Below are 24,284 nucleotides of genomic sequence, written 5' to 3' on the forward strand. Positions count from 1 at the left end.
TTATGGGACTACAAGCATGGCGAATAACAAATGGACTACAACATCCAGATAGCCACGAGGCGCCCCGTGGGGCGGTGCTTATAGATTTAATAAATGATGTCCCACTAAAGTTTTGCTGCTCCTGTGCATCATTGAGTTGTTAGCCTACCAGTGAACAAGGGCGCAGAGACGCTTGAAACGCGTATGGTTAATGGGCTGAAACTAAGATGCGCGAGTGACACGCTGTGACTACTTCCACCTGGGGCATCAGTGTGCTTACCCCCTCGTGAGTGATGGCTTCAGTAGGGCAACCTTCATGTTTTTTATATAGATATATATATATATATATATATATATACATATATCCAATACAATCCCTACTCCACAAGGCAGAGAGCACGCACATGAGGGCTGCCGGATTAAGCCTTTTTTATTTCATTGGCCTCCTCCGACCCAGCAAACAGGAGAGACGCGTTTCAGCTGACACAGCAGCCTTTCTATGTGTGTGTGTGTATTTATATATATCCATCAAATGTTGCGCTCAACATAGACGCGCTTACAGGAGGGTGGTTGCTTCTTTATTGAGATACGCAGAGAAAACAAACATCAGCATGTCAGCACTACTTAACGGCATTGCGTGTTTCGGGCCTCCCCGCCCTTGATCACAGGCCAGGAAATTAGCAAAACGGCATAGCCTCCTGTCATTGTTCTTTTTTTTCGTTGAAACTTCCACCCCCCTGTGGGTGTCATGTGACTTCGGGATTATGGTACTGGTAGTCCTGCAAAGCCTCTTGGGCCTGTGTTACCCCAGTGGGTTGGCCGTTGCTCATTCATTTTCCAATTTTAAAATCCCAGTGGATTGATGAAAAGGTGCAGGTTAAAATCGCTGCCATTGAGAACATTGCAAGAAAGTCCCTCTGTACCACAAGAGGCTCCAATTCCGAGCCGCCGTGGATCCGCTGTTTACTGTGGCGGCACGTCTTCACGGCTGGACTAGCCGTTAATAAATCCATCAAATGTTGCCCTCAACAAAGATGCACTCACAGGAGGGTGGTTGCTTCTTTATTATATACATATATATGTGTGTCTGTGTGTGGGTGTGTATATATATGGATCTTATTCTGGAAGGCCTATTTCCCTTTGCAAGAAAACATTTTCAAGACATTTATTGAAGGTACCAATGGTATTACAAGAACAAATATTTTAGATGATTACTTTGTTAATATTTCAAATATTTATCATTTTAGATCTCCTTCCCAGCATTTCCTTTTCTTCCTCCTTCCCCTCACCTGGCTTATCAGGGATCCGGTTTTAGTTTCAGTTAGGAACCCTGTGATGCCTGGAGGTGAGTCCATTCTTAGCATTGTGCCGTTTCTAGGAAGCATCGGAGTCTTTCAAGACAGACATGACAGGATTCGAAGAATCGCCGGCCTTCTGAAGGATCGCCCAAATCCAGATGGTCTAGAGCAGTGTTTCCCAAACTGTGGTCCGCGGACCCCCAGGGGTCCGTGACACATTCCCAGGGGGTCCGCAGGCAACAGTTTTAAAAGCACAGAAAAGTTTATTGTATAATTAGCAGCTTTCCAGCAGCAATAAAAGTGTCAAGATAAAGCCAGTGATTAATGTACCTGCTGGAGCGTGAGGAGAGTTTTGTTTAGTGGCAGCTTTGACTTAACTAATGTAGCACAGAGAGTTAATGTGCCTACTGCAAAGAACGTGTAACATGCATTTTATGTGCACAGGTTCGTGGTTACTGCTTTTGTCACAGAGATTCTTTTGTTACTGTGCACTTCATAGGTGACAATCGTAATCTAGCAGAGGGACCTATAAACTGTCATCAAAGAGCTGCTTGCAAACTGCATGGTACCAGTTAGTTACTTTTGTTTTTTCCCAGTTATTCATTATCCTGATGCTGCTAAAAAGATTTATTTGGGTGGAAATACATTTTTAATGTTAAAGTCAGTGCTAGCCACTGTGTTATGTTCTGAATCCTGAGTTTGTGCTTTTTCAGACCAAGCACTCTTTAAACATTTTATATACACACTGTTTTACATGTACAATTCAATGTCTATATGTGTGTGATGTAAAGTGCTCTGACATCCTACAATAGTATGAGAGATGCTATAAAACAAATGAAATACATGTGACAGTGGGGCTATTACTTCAATATAAAATACTAAGGGCCAGATGTACGATCCGTTTTTATATGCGTGAACGGGTTCGTGAACCCGCTTTCACATGCAAAAACGTATTGGGCCATGTACATTGCCTATTTCGCGAGTCGCAATTTGTTTGCGACTCGCTAAATAGGTTTTGCAACTTGCTATTTGGAAGGGGCATTCCCTTCCAAATAGCGAGTCTTAAAACCATGTACAAATGTTTTGCGGTCGCAAAACACTTGTAATTACCACTTACTTCAAGTAGATGGTAATGCATTTGCAAATAGGAAGTGGTCCCCAGGGGACCCATTCCCCTTTGCAAATGCATGCAAAATTATTTTTTTTAAGGGCAGGCAGTGGTCCCAGGGACCTCTGCCTGCCCTTAGAAAATGAAACGAAAACGTTTCATTTTCTTTTTTTTTTTAAATGCATGGTAAATGGGCTGCAATTTTTTTTTTTTTACTGCTTTATTTAAAAGCAGTCCCAGCCATGGTGGCCTGCAGAGCCCAGCAGGCACCATACCTAGGAGGGCTGGCATTCCCAATAGGCTTCCAAATTGCGAGAGGCTCATTAATATTAATGAACCTTGCAATTTGCGACCCGATTGGGAATCCGAAACAGTGTTAAACACACTGTTGTACATTTCATTTAGCGACTCGCAATTTGCCACTCGCAATGTGCCGCCAATTGCGAGGCGCTAAATGAAATGGTCGTACATCTGTCCCAAAATCCTTAAAGGCAGATTTATAAGCTTATTGCTCCTCTTTTACGCCACCGTTGCGTCACTTTCGTGATGCTGCGGCGACGCAAAAGATGCGCCATGGTGCAGGGTATTTACAATGTGACGCATCTGAGAGATGCGCCACATTGTAAAGCCCTGCGCCAGAAGGAGGCTTCCGGTGCAGGAACGCCTCCTAAAAGTGGCTGAGTGAAATCTACAAGATTTCACTCAGTCACTTTGGGGCCCATGCTGCGTCAAAACCCTGCGCCTGCTTGAAGTAGGCGTAAGGATTGACGCAGCATTAACAAGATTCGGCCCCTCAGAGCATTGCTGGAGCTGTGTCGCGCTTGCGACGCAACTCCAGCAATGCGCCACCTTTACGGCACAGATGCGTCATGCATCTGTGCTTTTTTGCCCCATGAGGCGCAGCATTGGAAATGCGGCGCATCAATGGTGGCGGAGGCATTGCGCACAATAAGTGGCGCATCCCTGCTGATCTGCATGGATGGTCACTTATTGTAAATCTGCCCCTAAGTACTTTGAGTATTTGCTTTGTGTGCACACGTGTGAATTTTTTTTCGAATTACCGTTTTAATATTTGAAATTTAACTCATACAAATTGCTTGGGGGTCCCCGGCTTCCAGTGGTGACTCAATGGGGGTCCTCAGGAGTCAAAAGTTTGGGAACCACTGGTCTAGAGCATTGTGGGAACTGTTGTCCAGCCTTTAAAAAAGTTACAGGAAGCTGCCACATTCCCCTGGTCCACCAGTCGTCGTAGTTCCTTCCTGCACTGCTTACCGCTGCCAAGGCTTGCTGGATAGTAGTCCAGCAACCGACCCCTTTACTCGGCATTGCATTAAGAGGCAATTCCGTCCGACCTTCGACTGACGTCAGCAACCACACTGTAGTTTTCTTTTTGCATCTTTTCCCCCAGCAGCACCATTTTAGTTGTAAAAGCAACTCTCCTGCGGCTCCCGTTCAGCACCAAGGACAGCCAGGACAACTGTGCACCGGGGCTCCATGGGGCAGGTAAAAGTGAACTGACTGTCATGGCTTGGCCCTGGGACCTGCATCACCTTTACCCTGCAAGAGTAAATTGTAACTCAACCTGCAAGTGACCGATTGTCACTTGTGGCTTTTCCAATTGACCGCAATGTTAAATTGTCACTGAATTATTTTGCACTGATTTTCTATTGCTTCAACAATCTAAAACTCCAGTTATATGCATGCTATTCCGTTCATTTTGGTGTCTAAATTAAGATAAAAATACACTCTATATTTATAAATTGGTGTCGAATTTCTCTTGCGGCGTGTCAATTACTTATCGTCAAAGGTGGTACAATGAATTGCTTACCTCAGGTTCCTCTAGTAAAGCGGTAAACAACCTTTACAACGAAACTTTTACAACGCACTACCATTACAACGCGGTCATTACAACGCAAACCATTACAACGCATTGCGCTGGGGGGCGCTCTAGGATGGGGAATAGGTTAATTTACTATCCAATAACCTTCCCTAGTGTCCATGGGGAAGGGAGTTGGAATAGTAAATTCAACTTTTCACTATCCAACACCCAAAAGCACTATGCGTTGTAATGGATTGCGATGTAAAAACCGCGTTGTAAAGGCAGGCGTTGTAATAGCCTGCGTTGTAACGTCATACATCCTAGTAAAGCTTGTCTGCCCTTTGCCACACTACCAGGACTGAGCAAGGATTTATTAGTGTGAATCCAAAGACCATTTTTGAGGTATCATGATAGTATTACATGGTGAGGACCAACCCCCCACACCACATAATACTCCACTTACCTACATTGGTATTACAGCAGTAGGGATCCTGAACCTGTGTTTCGCAGTATTACTTGGTCATAAGTGATTTTGCACTAGAAATCAACTCAACTGACTTTAGCATCAAAAATATTTTTTTCAGAGTTTTTTTTATTTTTCTAATTGAATTGTTAAGACCTCTGCCAACAGTTTAAAAGGCCTAGGTGAGTTAGGAAACGTTTTTTTTTAATTTCTACATTTTTAAAAAGGTCCCAACTGCCAAGTAAAATGTTAGGCACAACGGAGGCTAGTCAGAATCTAGACCTGGCACTCATCCCAGCTCTGAGTATCATGGGTCTGAGGGTGTTGTGCAAAGCAAGGGGCCTTAGGCAAAAGGTGACAGCTAAAAGGAGGAACTTGAGAAGCTCCTCAGCTCTTATGAAAGAGAAAGTATAGAGAAGGAAGGTCACACCTCAGAAGCTGGCCTTGAGGAAAGTGAAGATGATGGCTTGGCCCAGATTTAAGATGATGTGGAAGAAGGTGAAGACCAAAACTCTTCACCCTTTCCCAGACCTCCTTCACTAGTGGGAAGTGACAGGAGTCAATCTAGCAGACCCCCCATTGGTAAGGTGGTAGGAACCCTTGAGGATGAGCTTGACCTACTCTCCCTGGAGGAGAAAAAGCTTGAACTTTGGGAGAGCAGACCACCCTGTGAGGAAAGAAGGGTTAAGTTAGTCCTTAGACCCAAAGATGGTGTCAGCAGCAATAACACCAGGGAGAAGGAGGAATCTTTTGACCCCAAGATACCCATAGGGATTGTCCCTATGTTTAGTGATGGTGATGATTCCGACAAATGGTTTGCAGCCTTTGAGAGGGCCTGCAAAATGAGGAGGTTAGCACACCAGCACTGGGGCTCTCTACATCGAGAGTTATCCTCAGTGAAGAGCAGAGATAAACTTTTGACCCATAATGAGGAGGTAGCTAAGTCCTACCAGCAATGAGATGGACTCTTATGATGGGCTGTATATTTTAATTCTGGAGGAACACATTTTAACTAATTGTACCACAGAGGCATTGAATCAGTATTTTGTGGATTCTATGTTGTCATGTCGCAGAGAGCTGGGGAGGATGGCTGACAAATGGGTCAGAATCAAGGTGTCCAGAAAGACCCATTGTGGGAATGATCAGAAAAAGGGTTCTTGAAAGCAACAAAAAGATAATAGGGAGTTCTCAAAAGGCCCCCAAAAGTCTTGTCCGGAAGGTGGGACTGAGACGTCTCACAGACCAAAGGCAAAGGGTATCAGGGTTAAAACTAGCATCCATCAAAGGCTTCTGGATAGTGACATGACTGTCATCAGGCAGGCTATAAGAAAGGAGATGCAGCATGCTCGAAAAAGTCCCTCAGTGGTGTATAATCCAGCCGCGGCCCGTGCAGGGAAGAGCATTGGGCCAGGTGGGGGGATTTCAACATCTGTCGAAATCCCCCCACCAGGCCCCACTGCTCTTACCTGCACGGGCCACGTCTGGTACAATCCAAGGGATTGGCTAGCATAGGGGTGGGGGTGGAAGTGTATTCTGGAGAGGCTAGAGGATACAGAGAGGCTACTTTAGTTTCCCTGAGTGGGGTGGATATTGAAGCCCTGACAGTCTTCCCTCCACACATGGAGGAGTAAAGACAAAGGCCAAAGATCAAAGGGAATGAGGAGGCTCCAAGGTATACAGGTGCCAGTGTCACTATGGTGGCAGCTAGATTGATTTCCCCAGACCAGATGTTGCCTGGTGTTAGCACCAGCAGGATCCATGGTAGACCAGAATAGGTTTGTACTCGGTCAGCCATCCTTGACCAATGTGTGAATATAGGAGACCCCCGCTTCCTGGATTCTTTTGACTGTTTAGTATTTACTAAAGATTTTACCAACTGTGGGTCGGTAATTACGGTTCCTCCACTACACACACAGCACACCTTAGAGCGTGTACTGTATATCATTAACACACACTTTGCTACTTACAATTTTTGTAGCCACATCACTGCTTCTTGGTCCTGAAGAACGTCTTACCAATTTATGATAGGCTGAAACATGTTGATCAGTACTTAAGAGATATAGAAGAGCAATTTTATCTTCACAATATCTCATCTTGTTTTTAAGGACCCTGTGAATACATCAGTACCAGATTGGGCATCCTAGAGACACTTTTAACCTGCACCACATTTTGAGCACATTTTTCACACTCACAATTCAAAAAATCCTGTTCTGCTGAAATCCAGGCATCGGCAGCCCAGCTGGGAACCCGATGATGAAGCATGCCACCAACTAGGTTGGTGAGTGATGGTTCTTCTTAAAAATCCAGAGGATTTTTTGTGCTCTCAAGCACTATACTCAGTCGGAAAATCCTAGTCCACAACTACGGGTCCGTCCAAATTGTTATATAAAGTACTTATATAAGGGGAAGAGGAAGTACCCCTCATTTCTCCTTCCTTGCTCTCTCCTTTGTTTCTTGCTTGTTTGACAGTGTGTCAAGGAGGGGTTCACTTTTCTCCTTCTGGCAGTGACTGTGAACATGGTCATGTCAGCTCATGTTGTCTGTATCATGAACACTGTCCCATTGCGAATCACAGTGTAAAATGCTCATAGTGCAAGTTGCACCAGCATCAGCTCCAGAAGACTTATGCGTAGCTGTAGGTTCTGCTCCTCCTCTCCCCCGTTTGTGTTGAAAACCCAACCTGCCGTTTTGGATCTGGGGTGGCCCCATAGCCTAGGGAGTGTCTGTCTTTTCTAAAATCTTTTTTTACCAACATGTCCACCTGTGCACCAAATAGGTGTTCTCCATCAAATGGCACATTCAAAAAAGTGGTGTAGGACTTGTAGTTGAAAACTGGTGACCTTGAGTCGGGTATGCCTTCTGAGCAGGATGCGTATGTCTCCATAGACGTGGCAACAGGCACATTTAGAGTGTATCAAATGTTGGCACTGGTTATGATTTTCACCTTTTGTATCAACTTCTTGCCTTTTTCCCAGTTGGCTTCTGACAGGTATTTAACCAGATGTTGGCAAGGTGCTGCTGTGTAGTGTGGTGGCGGGGCATCTTTTGTGCCCTAGGCAAAGGTCCTCTTCCAGGCTGTATGAGCAATCAAGGAATCAAGTTGTACAAGGCCCTGAATGTACAGGAGATCTGATGCTGCATTGTACTTCTTCTCAACTCATAGGGTGACAACCATTGTTTTATTAGGTCTCTAAAAATTTTTACTGTGCACTGCGTCATGCTTTTTACATGGAAACAAACTAGACTGGGCATTCTGTCTTTGAGCGCATCTCCACTAGAAGTTGTCTTCCTCACCATCTTACTCTTGCCTACGACTGGTTCTGAGACATTTATCTTTATCATCTCCTGTAGAGGGTCAACGCCCTTTTCTCTCCGAATTTCCCCACATGGGTCTTGATACATCTCTGGATCTTTTATCTGGTTTGAAATCTGGCTCCCCTCTAGACCCATGCCAGGCCAAATATTTGGGGAAAGTGGCGCCTGCCCTAAATGCCCTGTTAAACCCTCTGTTGAACTCTTCCTTGTCTACAGGTGTGGTGCCACAGGCATGGAAGCGCGCCATGATCCTACCACTGCTCAAGAAACCTACCTTGGACCCCCTCATCCACGCCAACTACAGGCCAATCTCCCTTCTCCCTGCTCTGGCGAAAGTGACCGAGAGATACGTGCACAGGACAATTTCCAGTTTCATCGAAGGAAACGACCTGTTGCACGTTTCGCAATCCGGGTTCCGTGCTAATTTTAGCACGGAGACGGCTTTACTCGAGGTCACTGATGCCATCAGGGAAGTGCTCGACTCTGGGGGAAAGGCCATGTTAGTTATGCTAGATTTGTCAGCGGCATTCGACACCGTTCCTCACGATGGCCTCCTTGTAAGACTCTGGGAATGTGGCCTTCATGGAACGGTGTGGAATTGGTTCAAATCCTTTCTGGCCGACCGCCGGCAAACGATCTGGGCGCCCCCTTTCTCCGCTGACATGGTTCCGCTAGAAGTGGGAGTCCCTCAGGGCTCCATTCTCAGCCCCATGCTTTTTAACATCTTTATGGCCCCTCTGGCGGCAGTCGCGGAGTCGTTCGGCGCCCAGATCATATCATACGCTGACGACACCCAGCTCCTATTCACATGTGATAGGGGCGGGTCGTTTAACGGCATACAGATTAGGGGTTGTCTTGGTGCGGTCTTTGAGTGGTTTAGGTGTCATGGCTTGAAATGCAACTCCGACAAGTCGGAGCTGCTCTTTTTTGGCTGCGCTCCCGAACTTAACTGGAAATCTTGGTGGCCACAAGACATGTTTCCCCCTGACAATGTGTCTTTCAAGGCCAAAAACTTGGGAGTGATAGTGGACAGTGAACTGTCCTTTGGGCCTCACACCCCGTGTCTCGCAGGAAAATGCTTCGGCATTTTGCGGATGCTGAGGAAATTTCTTCCTTTAGTATCATTCGAGCATAGGAAAATAATTGTCCAGGCCCTGATTGGTTCTCGACTGGACTACGCAAACGTACTTTTCTTGGGTCTACCGCAATATCTTTTGACCCGTTTGCAAGTAGTTCAGAACTCGGCAGCCCGAGCCATCTATGGACTCCCGAGAAGAGCAGGTGCCACTGTTCTATTGAATACCTTACACTGGCTACCTATCGCAAAGAATTCTTTTCAAGAGCCTGACTGTGGCTTTTAAAGCTCTACACGGAACAGGCCCTAAGTACATTGGAAAACGTCTCTCCCGAGCAGGACCCTGAGGTCATCCTGCCTATCCTTGATGACAGTTCCTGCAATTAGGCGTGCAAGACTGGGAGGTCGGTCGTTTCGCTATCTAGCACCAAAGGCTTGGAACGATCTACCACTATCCCTGAGACAGGCTCCCAGTCTTCTAGCTTTCAGGAAAGATCTGAAAACGTGGCTCTATACTAAATAGATCTCTTTTTTTCTTTTTGTTTGTATTCTGCTGTTGTGAGGTTGTTTTTATTTGCTGATATTCTTCGCCAAAGCGCCGGGATGCTCCATGGAGTAGCCGTGCGCTATAGAAGAAATAAATTAACATAACATAACATCACATGTAGTTTACCTTTGTAGACATCAGTCGGCCTTTGGATGATTACATTGTAAGCAGTAGTGTTGTCTAAAGTGGAAGGTTTTATTGGATAGGGCTGCAAAGATGGGTCCTCCTATGAATTCATGCTCTACTTATGCCAGGGGTTATCATAATATTCCATAGGGATGGGCTCTTCACACGGAACAGGAATGTCTAAAACATACTCAGTGTCCATGTGCAGTGAAAGTTATGGTGAGTGAGAGTGCCCAGGTGAATGAGGAAAAAGGGGAGGGCTAGGGTGTCTAGGCATATGTATCTTTGATATGAGGAAAGACCAAAACACCCCAGATATGTCTTGGGGACAGAGGTCACAGCCAACTGTCAAGGCCTTTTTGACACGACGTCAAGGTTCAAAGCCTGGTTCTCTTGATGCTTATGCTTACCTGGGAGTCGAGACTCCTATCTAGGATGAATCCTGTGTTGAAGATCATTGGATGATGTGGGTGCTTTAGGTGCAGTCTGTTGTCTTGGGTTCAGGCCTCACTGGTTCCCTGAAGTCGGAGTCCTCTGACAACACATATTCTAGGCTCTGCACCATTTGGCATCCTGTGACACCATACGGGAATTCCTTCTAACTACTGGATTATGTACCCTTCCTTATGTATTTTTCTCTTCTATCTGTGGGATTAGTACCTTCGATGCCTGCCTTAGTCGATAGCACTTGGAGAGCTATGGCACTAGATCTTGTAGTTTGCCAATTGAGGTTCCATATTGTAATGGCAGGTATTTTTATTTTTATTGTTAAAACCCGGATAGGCTGAATAGTTAAATTCCTTGCCCATTGGTAAGCAAAGATTAAAGATCCTGTGCTGGCCTGATCACAGGAACTTGCTGTTGCATTTATGGCAGAACTGGAACGGTGAATTGTTCATAATCCACACCCCACAAGTCATTATTTTACAACCTGGCCTCGAATACCTCTGGAATGTATTGATTCAGAAGTGTTGGGGGTCGTACATTGTCTGAGTCTCATCAAAGGCAATTCTGGTCGACTGATTGGCTTCTGCCGCACAACGGTCCTGGAACTCCCAAAAAAGTACATCTGAACCCAATGGCAGAAAATAAATCTAAGGTGGAGTCTTTGACCTGGTGCAGTGTGGGTGTTAGGAAGGGATTACGAGTCACCTCAAATCCGAAACCTCTACTTTGAAGACAACATGCAACATCCCTGCACCACAGTAGAAAGCAAAAGTGGGCAAAGCATAACATCTACAGCAGCACATGCTGCAAACCCCTGAATTATAATATCAACTAAGCACAACCCGTAAGAATGACTGGTCTGTATAGGAAGGTTGCAATACTAGCTCCAACAGTCTTCTACTACACTATTGGTGCAATACTGTGCTGCAACATGATTGCTACAACACGACTGGGGCACACTTTCAATCTTTCACCAAGCATGCATAACAAACAGAGCAGATATTTACCCATCCACCTGAAAGCTATTTTGGGCCCCGCCACGGATAGGACAAAAGTTATACAATTACCAACACATTATAACACCACAAAAAGCAAATGATAATTATGTGAGCAGAATACAAAGGGCCAAATGCTGCAGAGAAAAAACAGAGGTTTCAGATGGTAGAAAAACACATGAAAAGTCAAGGGTTAAATTATAAACGTGAGGGAACACTGAGGGTCAAGTAATTAAAGGGCAGAGTGAAAATGGCGTTTGTTTTATTTTGACACTCGGTCTTAAAGACCTCTACCCAATAAAAGTTCATAAACATATAAAAGTCTGTGAACAATCAAAAATTGTGAGCAACCAAAAAGAAAAAACAGTAGAAATGTGCAAGAGTTGTGAGGGGATAAGCAAGAAAGAAAAGTAAAACTTAAAATGTACTATGCTTCACATAGTTTAAAAGGATGATTTGGCTACCAAAGTCTCTCCATTACTAAAACAGTTAGAGATTAAAAAAGGATGCATGTGCATGTAGAATGTCCAAGAATATAAGTACAAAAGGAAGATAATGGGAGGAACAAGATCAAACAATCCTCTTCTTAAGAATTATATGCTCCATTCTAGGGTATGAACCTTCATCTCACTTCCTACCGCCCTGGTGGTTCAAACTACCCCCTAGTTTATTGTTTGAGGCACAGCACCGAGAGAGCCAAGAGCTAACCAACTGCTGAAGAGGCAGAGTGACACTGTCACAAATGAAGACAGCATGATCTTCAGAGGGTGAGCAGACCCTCATATGGAGAAACCTGTTCAGAATGGTCTATATGAGGAGGCCCATGGGCAAAACAAGAATCAACCGAAGAAAGACTTATGTGAGGGTCAGAGATCCTGTGCTACTGACTCTAAGAAGGATGCGCGTGAGGTCACCTAGCCCCAGAGCAGAGCCAAAAAAAGCCAATGAGAGGTCACCCCAATATCTGGTGTGCCAAGGTGGCCTCTGAGACAGATCTTGGGTGCGAATTGATGGTAAGCTCAAGCCATAGTTGGTGCCAGGGATGTGGAATTCCTATAGTCCGTCGCCCAGGACATATTGTTCAGGACCAAGGGCAACAAGTTTTAATGTGTATTTTGTCCTTGGGACACGTTGGCCCAACCCCCTACAGCACAAACACTTTGGCTGCCGGTTTGCAGTACCACATTATGGCTCCGGAAAGAGCACTGTCTGCAGTGAAGGTAATATTTTTGTCCATATGTTAATGCTGTTCAAACTTGTATTTATGGTTCATCAATTGAAAGCCTTTATTTTTAGGGTGAGCACTCTAAGTCAATGTTGTAAGCTCTAACTGCACCATTGACAGTGGTTCCAGTATAAAAATGTGTACACACGTTTTCGAGGTTTAGTAATATGAGACTATGTATATTGGTCCTAGAATGCTCTCTGATTTGATGCACATATTTGGCAAAGCCTGAAAGCAAGATTGAGGATTATTTGCTTTTAAAATAAAAGTTCATTTAAAAAAATGAAAGCAGGGAAAAAAACATTTTGCTAAACTACTGTAAAATTTCCGATACCATTTCTTTGCTGCATCATTTAGTAATGTGTTGAAGCATGCTAGTATTCCCTAACATTATTCATTATGGAAAACCAGTGTAACCAATTTCAATAGGAATAGGGGAAACAAAAATAAACAAGCATTGGCAAAGCCAGTAGGTCTTAAATTGGTGGTCAGCTTTACAGTTTTGACAATGTGGGACTTGTTTTGGCATGGTTTTTGTAAAACCTTATTGGTGTGGGAGCTGACGGGCCCTCACCATTATAACAAAAATTGGCAAAATCAAAAATTGTTTTTGGTCTCAAAAAGCACACACTGCCACAGTAGTTACTGGCACTGAACATAACTAATTTGTGTGATGATATGCTCCTTATGAAAGAGCAGAATGCTGTTACTCAGTGAACCAAACCGATACAGAAAGAGGGCCCAATTAAAGTCTCTAAAGTGCACCTATGGTATATTAAGTGCAGCTCTACAGCTTTCATGAATTCCCAAGAATTTACAGAAGTAGGACAAGAAATAGTACTCCCAGAAAATATTTGTGAACTGCATTTTAGCATGATCAAATATGCAGGTGTAGATTTGCTCATGCGAAAATCTGAGTGTGTGCAAGTTTACTTTCCCTCCAAACACTTTTTTCCCAACTCTAGAGGAAGGTTTACGTCTGCCATTGTCGAGAGTACGTTTCCAACATTTCTCAGTATGGGAAAAGATTAGAGAAGAGTTGTTGAAAACTCTTAAAACATGCAAGTTAGTAGGTTTGCACAGACTTAAAAGGGCATTCTAACCCTGGAACTATTGCTTACCACTACCTTATTAGTATATAGATCTACGGAAACATGGCGACATAAGGGGATTGCTTGTATTCAATCCCTACTATGGTAGGAGCCCTGGCAGAATCAGAGAGGCAATATCAGAGCTCTTATATAATTGGATTGCTGCCATAATTTGTCATTGCACTACATGGCACCAAAGGGGCAAGTGGATTTTGTTACAGGACAAGTAGATTTATGAAGCAACCTGCCCCATGGACAAATAGATATTTTATAAAATTCCACACCCCTGTGGTGCCTACTGTTTCTCACCCTCTCCAGCTGGTAGTGGTGATCCACTGCAGCTCCAGGGGGGTGTCAGGAAGATCTGTGACTCTACTGGGTTCCCAGAGGCTTGAAGTTTCTCCAACTCTGCTTGGCATCTGTGCAACAAAAAAAAAGAGAAAGGTGAGGACTGAGATTCCACACAGGCAATACTATTTTCAGCACATTTCCTTGCGCCCCTTCATCAATCATGTTTTGTAACTGTACTCATCATGGGTCCATATAATCAGGCCGACTCTGTACAGCAGAGTGCCCAGTGGCCCTAGAAGAATAAGTAGTGTTATACATCTTGAACTAAGATAAAGCAGTACAATTACATCCATGCAAAAAGGATGTGAGAGGAAATCTGTCTCCACTGGTAGGCACTGGCCATCTAAAGAAATACTTAGTATGCGTATGTACCTTTTTAGCTCCTGCTCCAGGCTGCTTATCTCCTTCTTGGCAGCAGACAACAGGCCCTGAAGGCTGCACACTTGGGCATCTTTCACCTGCAGCTCCTGGGTTAGCCGCTGACGGGCCCGCTCTGAGCCTGTATACACCTCTGTCAGGTTCTGCTTCTCCTGCGTCAATGCAGCCAGTTCAGCTCGGCCCTCCTCATACTTGGAGAAACAGAAAAGGCAGAAATAAAAAGCTTTATACAGATATAATACTTTTCGCATTGAGCGGAAAAGAGAAAACAACATTCAACATACCTGCCCCTACCAAGCTACTCTGCTGGTAAAACATTTAGCAGTCCTCTTGCCACGTGGGAGTTTCCATTACCCATCTGATAGCAAATATTTAGCATTGCTCTCAGTGATAGACACAAGCATACAATCATTTTCACTAAATGATAACATCTCACATTCTTCTCACAAACAGAAAATTAAGTAAAGGTTACTCACTGTAGTATCTCCTGCACTCTACAAACCCTCATTTGCAGTTTGGGGGCATTTGGAAATCCTCCTTTTTCTTGTGGAAACTCTAAAAACAGAGGAGATTCCTCCAGTTGAATATACTCCACAATAATCTCTACTGGGATGTGGGAATTCAGTTGGTGGATTCCACTCGTTATTTAGAGAGTCCTCCAGAAATTGGAGGATTTTCATTTTCCTCCCAGATGAGATTCTAGGGGCCTAATGTAATTGTGGGCTGATGCAGCACTGCACTAAAAGTTTTTTGTTTTTTTTCCAAAAATAAAAAATCCCAAAACGGGATTTTCTTTTTGAAAAAAAAATGTAATGCTCCTCTCGCCATGGGAGTCATCTCTAATGGAGAGGGGAGCTTTATTACCATGTTATCATCCCAAATATAACGGACTGTAAAACAATGGCTATATGTTCACCTATCCTAATTGGGTAGGCAGACATATAGCCATTTCTCTAATGCCCTCTACTCCACTGGGCCATTGGAGAGGTTTGGCTATGGCAGTGAATAAGCAGTCACCGCCGTACCAAACCTATGGTTCACCTAGATCTAAATCAGATGAGGCGGACCATTCTGTTGGTGGTATGTATTCTGTTTCACCGTTGCGATGGAGTACACTTAACGCCAGCCTATAAATTAGGCCCCAAGTCCTTCATCCACTTCAGGAATGCACATGGAATAACAAACAATTGAAAGATACCACAGAAGCCATTCCCTTTGAGAGTAAAGAAACCTGAGAGTAGACAAGAGCTCCTATTACCCGATTCTCTCTGTTGTCTGACTGACACTGAAGGTTGGGTAAGGAAACCTCTTTGCACAGAACAAGGACACTGAAAGAAATTCATTGCTTGGTGATTTTTTGGGGGGAGTGCACACCAAAGCCATTCAATTCTCTGTCCCTTTTTTTATTTGGTGTAAAACCATTTAGCAGTCATTGAGATATTTGGTTATCTATTGCTCTCCGAACAGGAAAAAAAATGCAAACTTCAAAGAGCTAAGCCTATGTTAAATCACATAAACTGAATAACTGAATAACAAAGCAACTACTCCGCAGTGTGAGTAGGTGGGAGGGCAAAGAGGAATCTGTGGTTAGATGGAATAGCCACCAGAAAGATCCTTACCAAAGGTAAGTTACTTGTTCTTCTGATGGATATTTCTAATCGCAGATTTCTCACCTTAGAATAGATACCAAAGCTGTACCTCCACGCGGTGAGGGTCCGTGGAGTGGACTCAGACAAAAAAGTCTTGCTGCACCGAATGGTCAAAGTGTCCTTCCCTCCAGACTTGGCTGTCAGAGCAGTAGGGCTAGGTGTAGGACCCTGTCCTATGACTGAGCCATGAAGTCCTCCCAAAGGCGCAGTCTGGTTGGAGGACAAATGCTCATGCTCAGTAGTTCCATATACCACATTCTCCTGGCCCAATTGGGTACCACTAGGATAACGTGGCCTGATCATTCATGATTTTCATCAGAACTTGGGCAGGAGAGGCAGGAATATGTCTCCTACTTTGAGTACTTGCAGAAACACCACCATGTAAAACAGGTAACAATGCATGTTCTAGATGGTTGCAAAAAAGATCTAGCCAGAGTTCTCTCCACTGGCGCCCTGTTCTACCTTGAGATGCAACCTTCACTGATCTGCCGGACGATGGCTCCTTAGTTTGTCTGAATGATAAGGGATACGTCCTAGCACTCCAACCATATCGAGGCACAATGCCTCCTGGCATTGGATCAGGACCCCACCCTGCTTGTTGCCGTATCACATGGCACCGCTGTTGTCTGTGTGTGAGAACCTGGACCAGCCTTCCCTTGATGGACAGCAGGTAGGTCCTCAGAGTCAGATGAATGGCCCACAGTTCCAAAAGACTGATGGGGAGCCTGCCAACCACCTACGACCATAGTCCTCTGAGTTACACACTCCCCTAGTTGACTACCCCAAGCCAGCAGTGATACGTATGTCACCACTGTCAGCTCCAGGTGGGGATGGGAGTGTGGCATGCAAGTCAGTCAACTACCATTGTAGATCTTCAGGTATCTCCTTCAAGATCTTGACAGTGTCAGAAATGTGACGTGATGCTGGGCCCACTAGACTCCATGTTCTATAAAAGGACCCAAATTTGCCACATGGCATTGTTGGGAAGCAGGATGCATAAGGCTAAGAGGCCAAAAAGCCTCAGAACCTCCCACAACTGGATCAAGGCGTGAGCCTGAAACATCTGGATCATATCCTGAATGTCTTGGACTTGTGGGTGCAGAGGGAAAGCCCTGAACTCACCACATCCAGGATTGCAACAATGAATGGAAGCCTCTGAGATGAAACCAGGTGGCACTGCAGCTTGTTCAACAATGTCAGAAGTTCTGTTGTCATCTGGAGGTAGTCCTCTATTGTCGGAGATGAGCCCATCTTCAGGATCTAGTCATTGAGGTTTGGGAATACAGTGATTCCTGACCTCCAAAGATGATGGACAGTGACCACGCGATCACTTTTTTTTTTTTATAAATCTTTTTATCATTTTAAGACAAGAAAAAAGGGAATAGACATATCCGGTGCCATGTATACATACAGGATAATAGGGTGAACAGGAATCATAACAGGATAGACGTGAAGCAACAGAGGAAGCCCTGAGAGGCCCGCGCTAATGAATTCGAAATATGACTTGCAACATTACAATCGATAAACAATTTAAATGCGGACTCTCAAGACCCTCTCACCCATAAAACCATAAATGCAAAGATTCAGGACAGTCAGATACTAGAATGTAAAAAACAAAAACAAAATCAGGATATTTCGACAATATTACGTATAAGGAAAAACTAAAAGAGAGATCGGAAAAAAAAGGAAAAAACCATATGAGCGATAACAGAAAGAAAACAAAAAACCCATCCCCCCACCCTGCACCCCTGCAACGGCTATCGCTTAACCCCCCAAGCAGTGTGCCTGTCGCCCCAACTAACTAAGTTCTAAAAGAAGAAAAGAGAGACTGTGGGGAGGGCATTTCCATATAAGCTCCCGGTCCCCTTCCCCCCTGCCAGAAACCAGCACCCCGTATGATAAAAAGTCAAGATCTATAGTCCCAAAGAAATTAAATTAGGGGGAGCCGTGACACACCGCCCAACCTCCCGCGGGACAAACAGCCACGAATTCCACATCCATTAGGGCCGTAATACCAACTACAGTCGATCATTATCAACCCTGGCCCTTCCGAACCTTTGTGTGGACCCCTCCCATCGCTTCAGCAGGAGAATCAAAGTGAAAAAGGAGTCTGAATAAATGCAATACAATTCAAAGTCAACAAGTGGCCAAGAACTGCAGCAGCGTAGGAACACTCCCTCACGGACGGATAGTCCCAGTGTAATTTCCTCCAAGATCGTAAAGTCACTAAAGAGGGAGAGGATGAAACAGAAGTCCAGGGACAGTCACCCAAAGGATTCTCCGGGGAGGGGACACAAATTGGTTTTCCCAAAGTTAGCAATGATGGTAAGCAGGTCGAGACGTTCAAAATACTGGGTTCGGGATTTACCAAGAGACCAACCAAGGGCTGCTGCTCCTCTTGTCGCACGGGGTCCTCGTCCGGGATCAAAATGGTTGTAGTCGAAATCGCAGCTTGTGATAATACCTGTGATGTAGCAGGGTCCGGTTCCACGTATTCCATAGCCAATAAGCCCGTCATCATTTTGTGAAGCAGGGCATCCACATGTGTGTGAAATGCCCCGATGGCTGCCATTATGGTCTTTAGCGACGGCTCACTCTCCGTCCGATCCATCCCTCCACGCTCAACAACGATCATGTTGACTGCCCCCGAGGAGCCGGCTTCCCCGGGGGGAACAGACAGGAGCGGAACGGACGGCGTCGGAGGGGGCTGACCGGATTCTGCAGCAACAATATGCAGCTCGTTCGCGTGAGCAAAGACCCTGACACACCGAACCCTGTTCGAGTCACACCGGGTCCGCGGGTCAGGGACCTCCACCCCCGGTTACTGTCGTGCCACGTCACTCCCCCCTCAATGTTGATCAGGCAAAATGAGCACCGTCGAGATCGGGCGAAGAAAAAACCTCCACTACAGTGGACCGGACCCTGACTGGCTCCCAAGGCCGATGTTGTTCAGCTACGACACGGGCAGAGCAAAACTCGAGGCCCCGGCTCTCCTGCTGGATTAGGCCGCAAACTTCCACTCGACGCAGCTCCGTCACCCAAGCGAATTAAATCTTCGGAATTACACCGTCGGGGAGAGCAGCGGTTCATCTACACGGGGGTCGGACGTTAAATCAGGATTATCGACAGGATCTTCTGGCAGGATACAGAGGTCGGCGGAGCCGGGAGCCTAAGCGGCCATCTTGGTTGCTAGCGTACCTCCTCCTCCGCGATCACTTTTTTGAACACCTGAGGAGCGCTAGTGAGACTTACAGCATTCAAACTGGTCCTTATCAAACTCTGTTTTTATGCCCTGGCCTTTCTATACCCTGGCCTGGTAATACCAAGAGGTGGACAGATCTAAAGCCTTACCTCATGCTACGTGAGTCACTGGTAACAGTTCTGCCACCTGTGTCACAAACTGGGCAAATGAAATGTAACTGGAAGAGGAGTGTCTGGGATATTGTTTTAAAGGCATCTTAGGTCCACTATGCCTCTTTTCTATGCTCAATTCGAGCAACGTGGCAAGGCCACTTTGGAACCTCCTACAGTCACCTAGCTTGATGTCTTTTAACCGCGACCTTTCTTTCTACTTACCTGATCTTTGCTGCTGGGTGGGGTGTTGTTGGCAAAATTTAATGATCCCTGGACAGACACCGCGTTCGAAAAAGATGAGTCACGGATGGCACTTGGTAGGGACTGACATAGGTTTAAGTATTGATTTCAAGACTGTGCATTTCTCCTTTTTGCCGCGTCTGTTCCTCCTTCTCACTGCCTGATATTGCCAGATAATTTTTTGAGCTCAAGAGGCAGGATTCCAGGATGAGTGAATATATCTATTTTGCAGTGGCGGCTCCTTAAGGGAGTGCTGCGGTAGGGTGGGGTGAGGGAAGGGCAGGGGGTTAGTAAACTCCGGCATACGGCCAAATGGAGTTAAGTAAATAAATAAATAAAACTAATTACATTGCGCGCGTTGCAATGCTGCGATGCAAGGCAGCGCGCGCAATGTAATTCGTTATATTCATTTATTTATTTACTTAACTCCGTTTGGCTGTATGCCGGAGTTTACTACTCCCCACCCTGCCCCTCCCCCGCCCGCCTCACCGCCCGCAACCCTCCCTCGAGGAGCCGCCACTGTGAGTGTGTCATGCGTCCCACTGCTCCCTCAACAATGAGATTAAGGCTTGCCTTCAACACTCACCACACTGATGTACGCCTGCTATTTATAGCTATTACACAAGATGTTATGGAAATATCAGAATTTAAAGAACTAAATAGATGGATAAGCTTCCCCTGCAGTCCCCCTAATCTTCTGCATGCATGTATTCGCGTCCTCCAGGGATAATTGTATTGTATTGTATTTGCATTTATATAGCGCTTACTACCCCTGACGAGGCGTTGAAACGCTTTTTCGGCGAGTAGCACGCTACTCCGGGACCCATAGAGGATTAGTGTTGAATTAGTATAGTGAAACATGTAAGTACATTTTAAGTGGTGGCTAGGTTAGTCAGTTAATCAGTTAATTGGATTTGGAATGATAGCAGAAGGATAGAGGAGGACAAAGGTTTGTATTTATATAGCGCTTGTTGACGCACGCTATTCAGGAAGCCTTCAAAGGATTAGTGGTGAATTAATATGGTGAAATATGAAGTAATTTCAGTGGTGGATATTAGTAAGTTACTTGGAGTGAGAAGGATAGCGGAGGGATAAAAGGTGAAGAGAGATTTGCATTCACATAGCACTTGTTACTCCTGATGGGTGTTGAAGCGCTTTTCTGGCGAGTAGCACGTCACTCCGGAACCCATAAAGGATTACTGTTGAAAATTAGTATAGTAAAAAAATATGAAGTAATTTGAGTACTGGATATGTTATTCAGTTATTTGGGTAGTATATTAGTATAGTTTAATATGGAATTTGAGAAGTGAACATGTTAGTCTGTTAATTTCGATTGAAAAGGATAGTGGAGGGATAAAAGAGTGAAGGATTTATATTTGTTTATTTTTTATGTTTTAGGTCTTAGCAGTAGGAAGAGGCTTTTGGATGAGTAAAAGGGAGTTTTGGAGGGGAGGACTCAGAGGGAAGAGTTTAGAAAGGTTTGTTTTAGGGGATCGGTATAGTAAAATAGGTGTCAGATGATGGAAGGAGGGGTAGAATAGGAGAGAGTCGCAAAAGGGTTATTTTGGCATTCATAGTAGTGGTATGGGGTTTGGGATAAATGAGAGAGTGGATGAGGAGGATGTATTGATAGATGTATAGGATGGGAGATAGGGTAGTGCATTGGAAGGTGTAGTAGAAGAAGTTTGAGATGAGTCAGAAGGTTGGGCTAGAAGATATATTGAGCGAAGTATAGGCTGAGAAATAGGGTAGTGCATTGGAAATGCTAAATTAGAAGAAAGTGATAAATATATAGATCCATAATTACAATGAAAGAATATAGATAAATAAAGGAGGTAAGTATATGCAGATTAAAGATACTGATAGAGGCACAGGATGAGAAATAGGGCAGTGCATTGGATATGCTTTTTCAGGAGAAAAGTAACAGACACACAGATCCAAGTACATGGAAGGTACATAGATGCACAATGGAAGTATGTACATGTAGACCAAAGATGATTTTTATTTATTTATTATTATTTATTTGTTTTCTCTCAACAACATAATTATTTTACATGTTTATACAAAGTAATACACAAAGATAGGTACATATCTATCGTGAAAAAAATTGCTTGTATACAGAGGGATGTGCTGTAAATTTCTGTTTGCGTATTGTGCTTATGTGGGGAAGAGCCAAATCTTGAGTAGTTTTCTGAAGATAAGGTGGTTGTCGGTGGACCTTATGTTGGGGGGTAAAGAGTTCCATAGTTTGGCTGCTTGAACAGAGAAGGATGTGCCACCCATGGTTTTTTTCTTGTATGGTGGGATATTGAAGTGAGATGCTCCTTTAGAGCGGAGGTTCCTTTGTTGAATGTGTTTGGTGATTTTATTCCTGATGAAGAGTGGTCCAATTCCATGTATTGCTTAGTGGGTGATACAAAGCAGCTTGAACGTGGATCTTCTGGCAACCGGTAACCAATGCAGGGCTTTCATGGCAGGGGAGATGTGGTTTTGCGGTTTGATATGCAAGAGTAGTCTGGCAGCCGAGTTCTGAATCCGTTGTAGTCTTTTCATGGTCGTTAAAGGTGGTCCGTGGTAGAGGCTATTGGCGTAATCGAGTTTGGACAGAACAAGGGAGATGGTAGCTTGGACCTTGTGTGGAAATCCCAAATGAGGGAAAATTTGTCGCAGCGTTTTTATAGTAGCGAAGCTTGATCTTGCTAGTCTATCCACTTGGGCATTCATCAACAGCTTGGAGTCCATGGTCATTCCGAGGTTTCTTACTTCCTTCGATCCTTTAGCCAGTGATCCCAGTTCATCAGGCCACATGGCAAGCGGGTTGTAATGTTTCCAATCGCCACCCATGAGTATTTCAGTTTTTGAAGCATTCAATTTGAGATGGCTCCAGGTCAACCACTGATCCACGGCTCTGAGACAGCTGAAAATTGGTGATTTTCCAATGTCTTTGGGGCATGCCAGTTGAAGGAGTATTTGCGTGTCATCTGCATAGTTATAGCATGTAAGATGAAATGTATTGATCAGTACTGGTAATGACTTCATGTAGATGTTGAAAAGCATGGGTGATATGATAGAACCTTGAGGGACCCCTGCTTTTGTGGAGTGCGGTTTGCACAAGAAAGGTGGGGTATGGATGACATTAGTTCTGTTTCGAAGGTAGGACGCGATCCAGTCTAAAGCAGTTCCCTCTGTTCCGGCTTCATAGAGTCTTTGTTTCGGGAGTGTCATGCTCAACTGTGTCAGAGGCAGCTGAGAGGTCCAAGAGGAGTAGCGCAGCAACCCCGTTGCGGTCAACTGTATTCTTTAGGTCATCCCAGATGGCAAGGAGGGCAGATTCAGTGCCTCTTCCCGGACGGAATGCTGTTAGGAAGTCTGAAAGTATCTCATTCTCTTCAATGAATTGTGACATCTGGGCGAACGCTGCACTTTCTATCAGTTTGCCCAGGAACGGTCCATTTGTAATGGGTCTGTAGTTGTCAGGGTTCAGCGGGTCCAAGTTTTTTTCTTCAGTAAAGGGCGTATGTATGACTTTTTAAGTTCTTCTGGAAATATTCCAGTAGTTAAGGAATCGTTGATGAATAACTTGGAAACAAGACCTGGCACGGCTCGCTCCTCCAGGCAGGGCCAGGGCCAGAGCTCCTGCACACCTCCAGCGCCGCTGGGAGGCGCTACAGTCTTCGAGGGCCTCGAGGCGCTACCAGGGCGCAGTGTCTCCAGGTAACTGAAACGAGGCCTGGCACGGCTCACTCCTCCAGGCAGTTAAAGAGCTCCTGCACACCGCCAGCGCCGGTGGGAGGCGCTACAGCCTTCGAGGACCTCGAGGCACTACCAGGGCTCCGTGTCTCCAGGTAACTGAAATAATGCCTGGCATGGCTCGCTCCTCCAGGCAGGCCCGGGTCAGGTACAGAGCTCCTGCACACCGCCAGCGCCGCTGGGAGGCGCCACAGCCTTCACGGACCTCGAGGTGCTACCAGGGCGCCGTGTCTCCGGGTAACTGAAACGAGGCCTGGCACGGCTGGCTCCTCCAGGCAGGGCCCGGGCCAGGTACAGAGCTCCTGCCCACGCGGCTCACACCGCCAGCGCCGCTGGGAGGCGCAACAGCCTTCGAGGACCTTGAGGCGCTACCAGGGGGCCGTGTCTCCAGGTAACTGAAACGAGGCCTGGCACAGCTCGCTCCTCCAGGCAGGAGAGACCGTCTAGAAAAGTGACGGCAGCCCAGCACTTGGCTGAACATGGTAGCGCAGTAGCCTACAAATGTGGGAAAGGACTCTTCAACAAAACAATACTGCTGATTATGCAACGTGGTGGTAGAAAACATGGGCAAAACTCCGTCCCAGAGTATTTAAAGTATACTGTAATGCATTGAGAAACATCGGCAGTACAAATTCAGTTACACCAGACTTCCATCAATGACTGCTCCTTGTTAAAATAAATATTTGGTGTGCACGCTTTAAGGGTGCCCGCGAACGATGCGCAATGGTGATGGTAGGTTTGGAGGTCGGGAGCACAATGGAAGGCCTGCCAGTGGACTGAGCCAGAGAGGTGGCCACCAAGTGTGCACCAGGACTCGGGAGGGGCACAGACAGTGCAGCAATATCACGGATGCCGGCAGCTAAATGCTTACCTTTTTTTCAGCTATGCTCTCAGTAACGGTCAAGCAGAGAGCAATAAAGAAAGGCATGCACGCACATAGCCATTAAACAAGCGCTAACACCTGGGTCGGGAGGAATTCCTGCAGGAAATACGGCGGGAGATTCGGGAAGAAAAAAGGAAAAAGCAGAAAAGGTAGAAGGAAAGAAAACAAGCTGTAGCCCGTTGACTGACGAG

The 24,284-nt window shown here is 45.3% G+C and overlaps 1 protein-coding gene across 5 annotated transcripts in view; it reads right to left on the bottom strand.

Moving 5' to 3' along the window:
• LOC144781595 (uncharacterized) overlaps positions 1–24,284 on the bottom strand; it is a 483,894-nt gene that overhangs the window by 314,700 nt on the left and 144,910 nt on the right. For all 5 annotated transcript variants that reach the window (XM_078660513.1, XM_078660514.1, XM_078660512.1 and 2 more), the window contains exons 3-4: positions 14,212–14,408; positions 13,798–13,907 (exon numbers count right to left, since the gene is read on the bottom strand). In XM_078660513.1, the coding sequence (XP_078516639.1) occupies positions 13,798–13,907; positions 14,212–14,408 (307 nt within the window). The remainder of the gene's footprint in view (positions 1–13,797; positions 13,908–14,211; positions 14,409–24,284) is intronic.

The sequence above is a fragment of the Lissotriton helveticus genome, chromosome 9 (assembly GCF_964261635.1).
Source record: "Lissotriton helveticus chromosome 9, aLisHel1.1, whole genome shotgun sequence".
In the NCBI taxonomy this organism is placed as follows: Eukaryota; Metazoa; Chordata; class Amphibia; order Caudata; family Salamandridae; genus Lissotriton; species Lissotriton helveticus.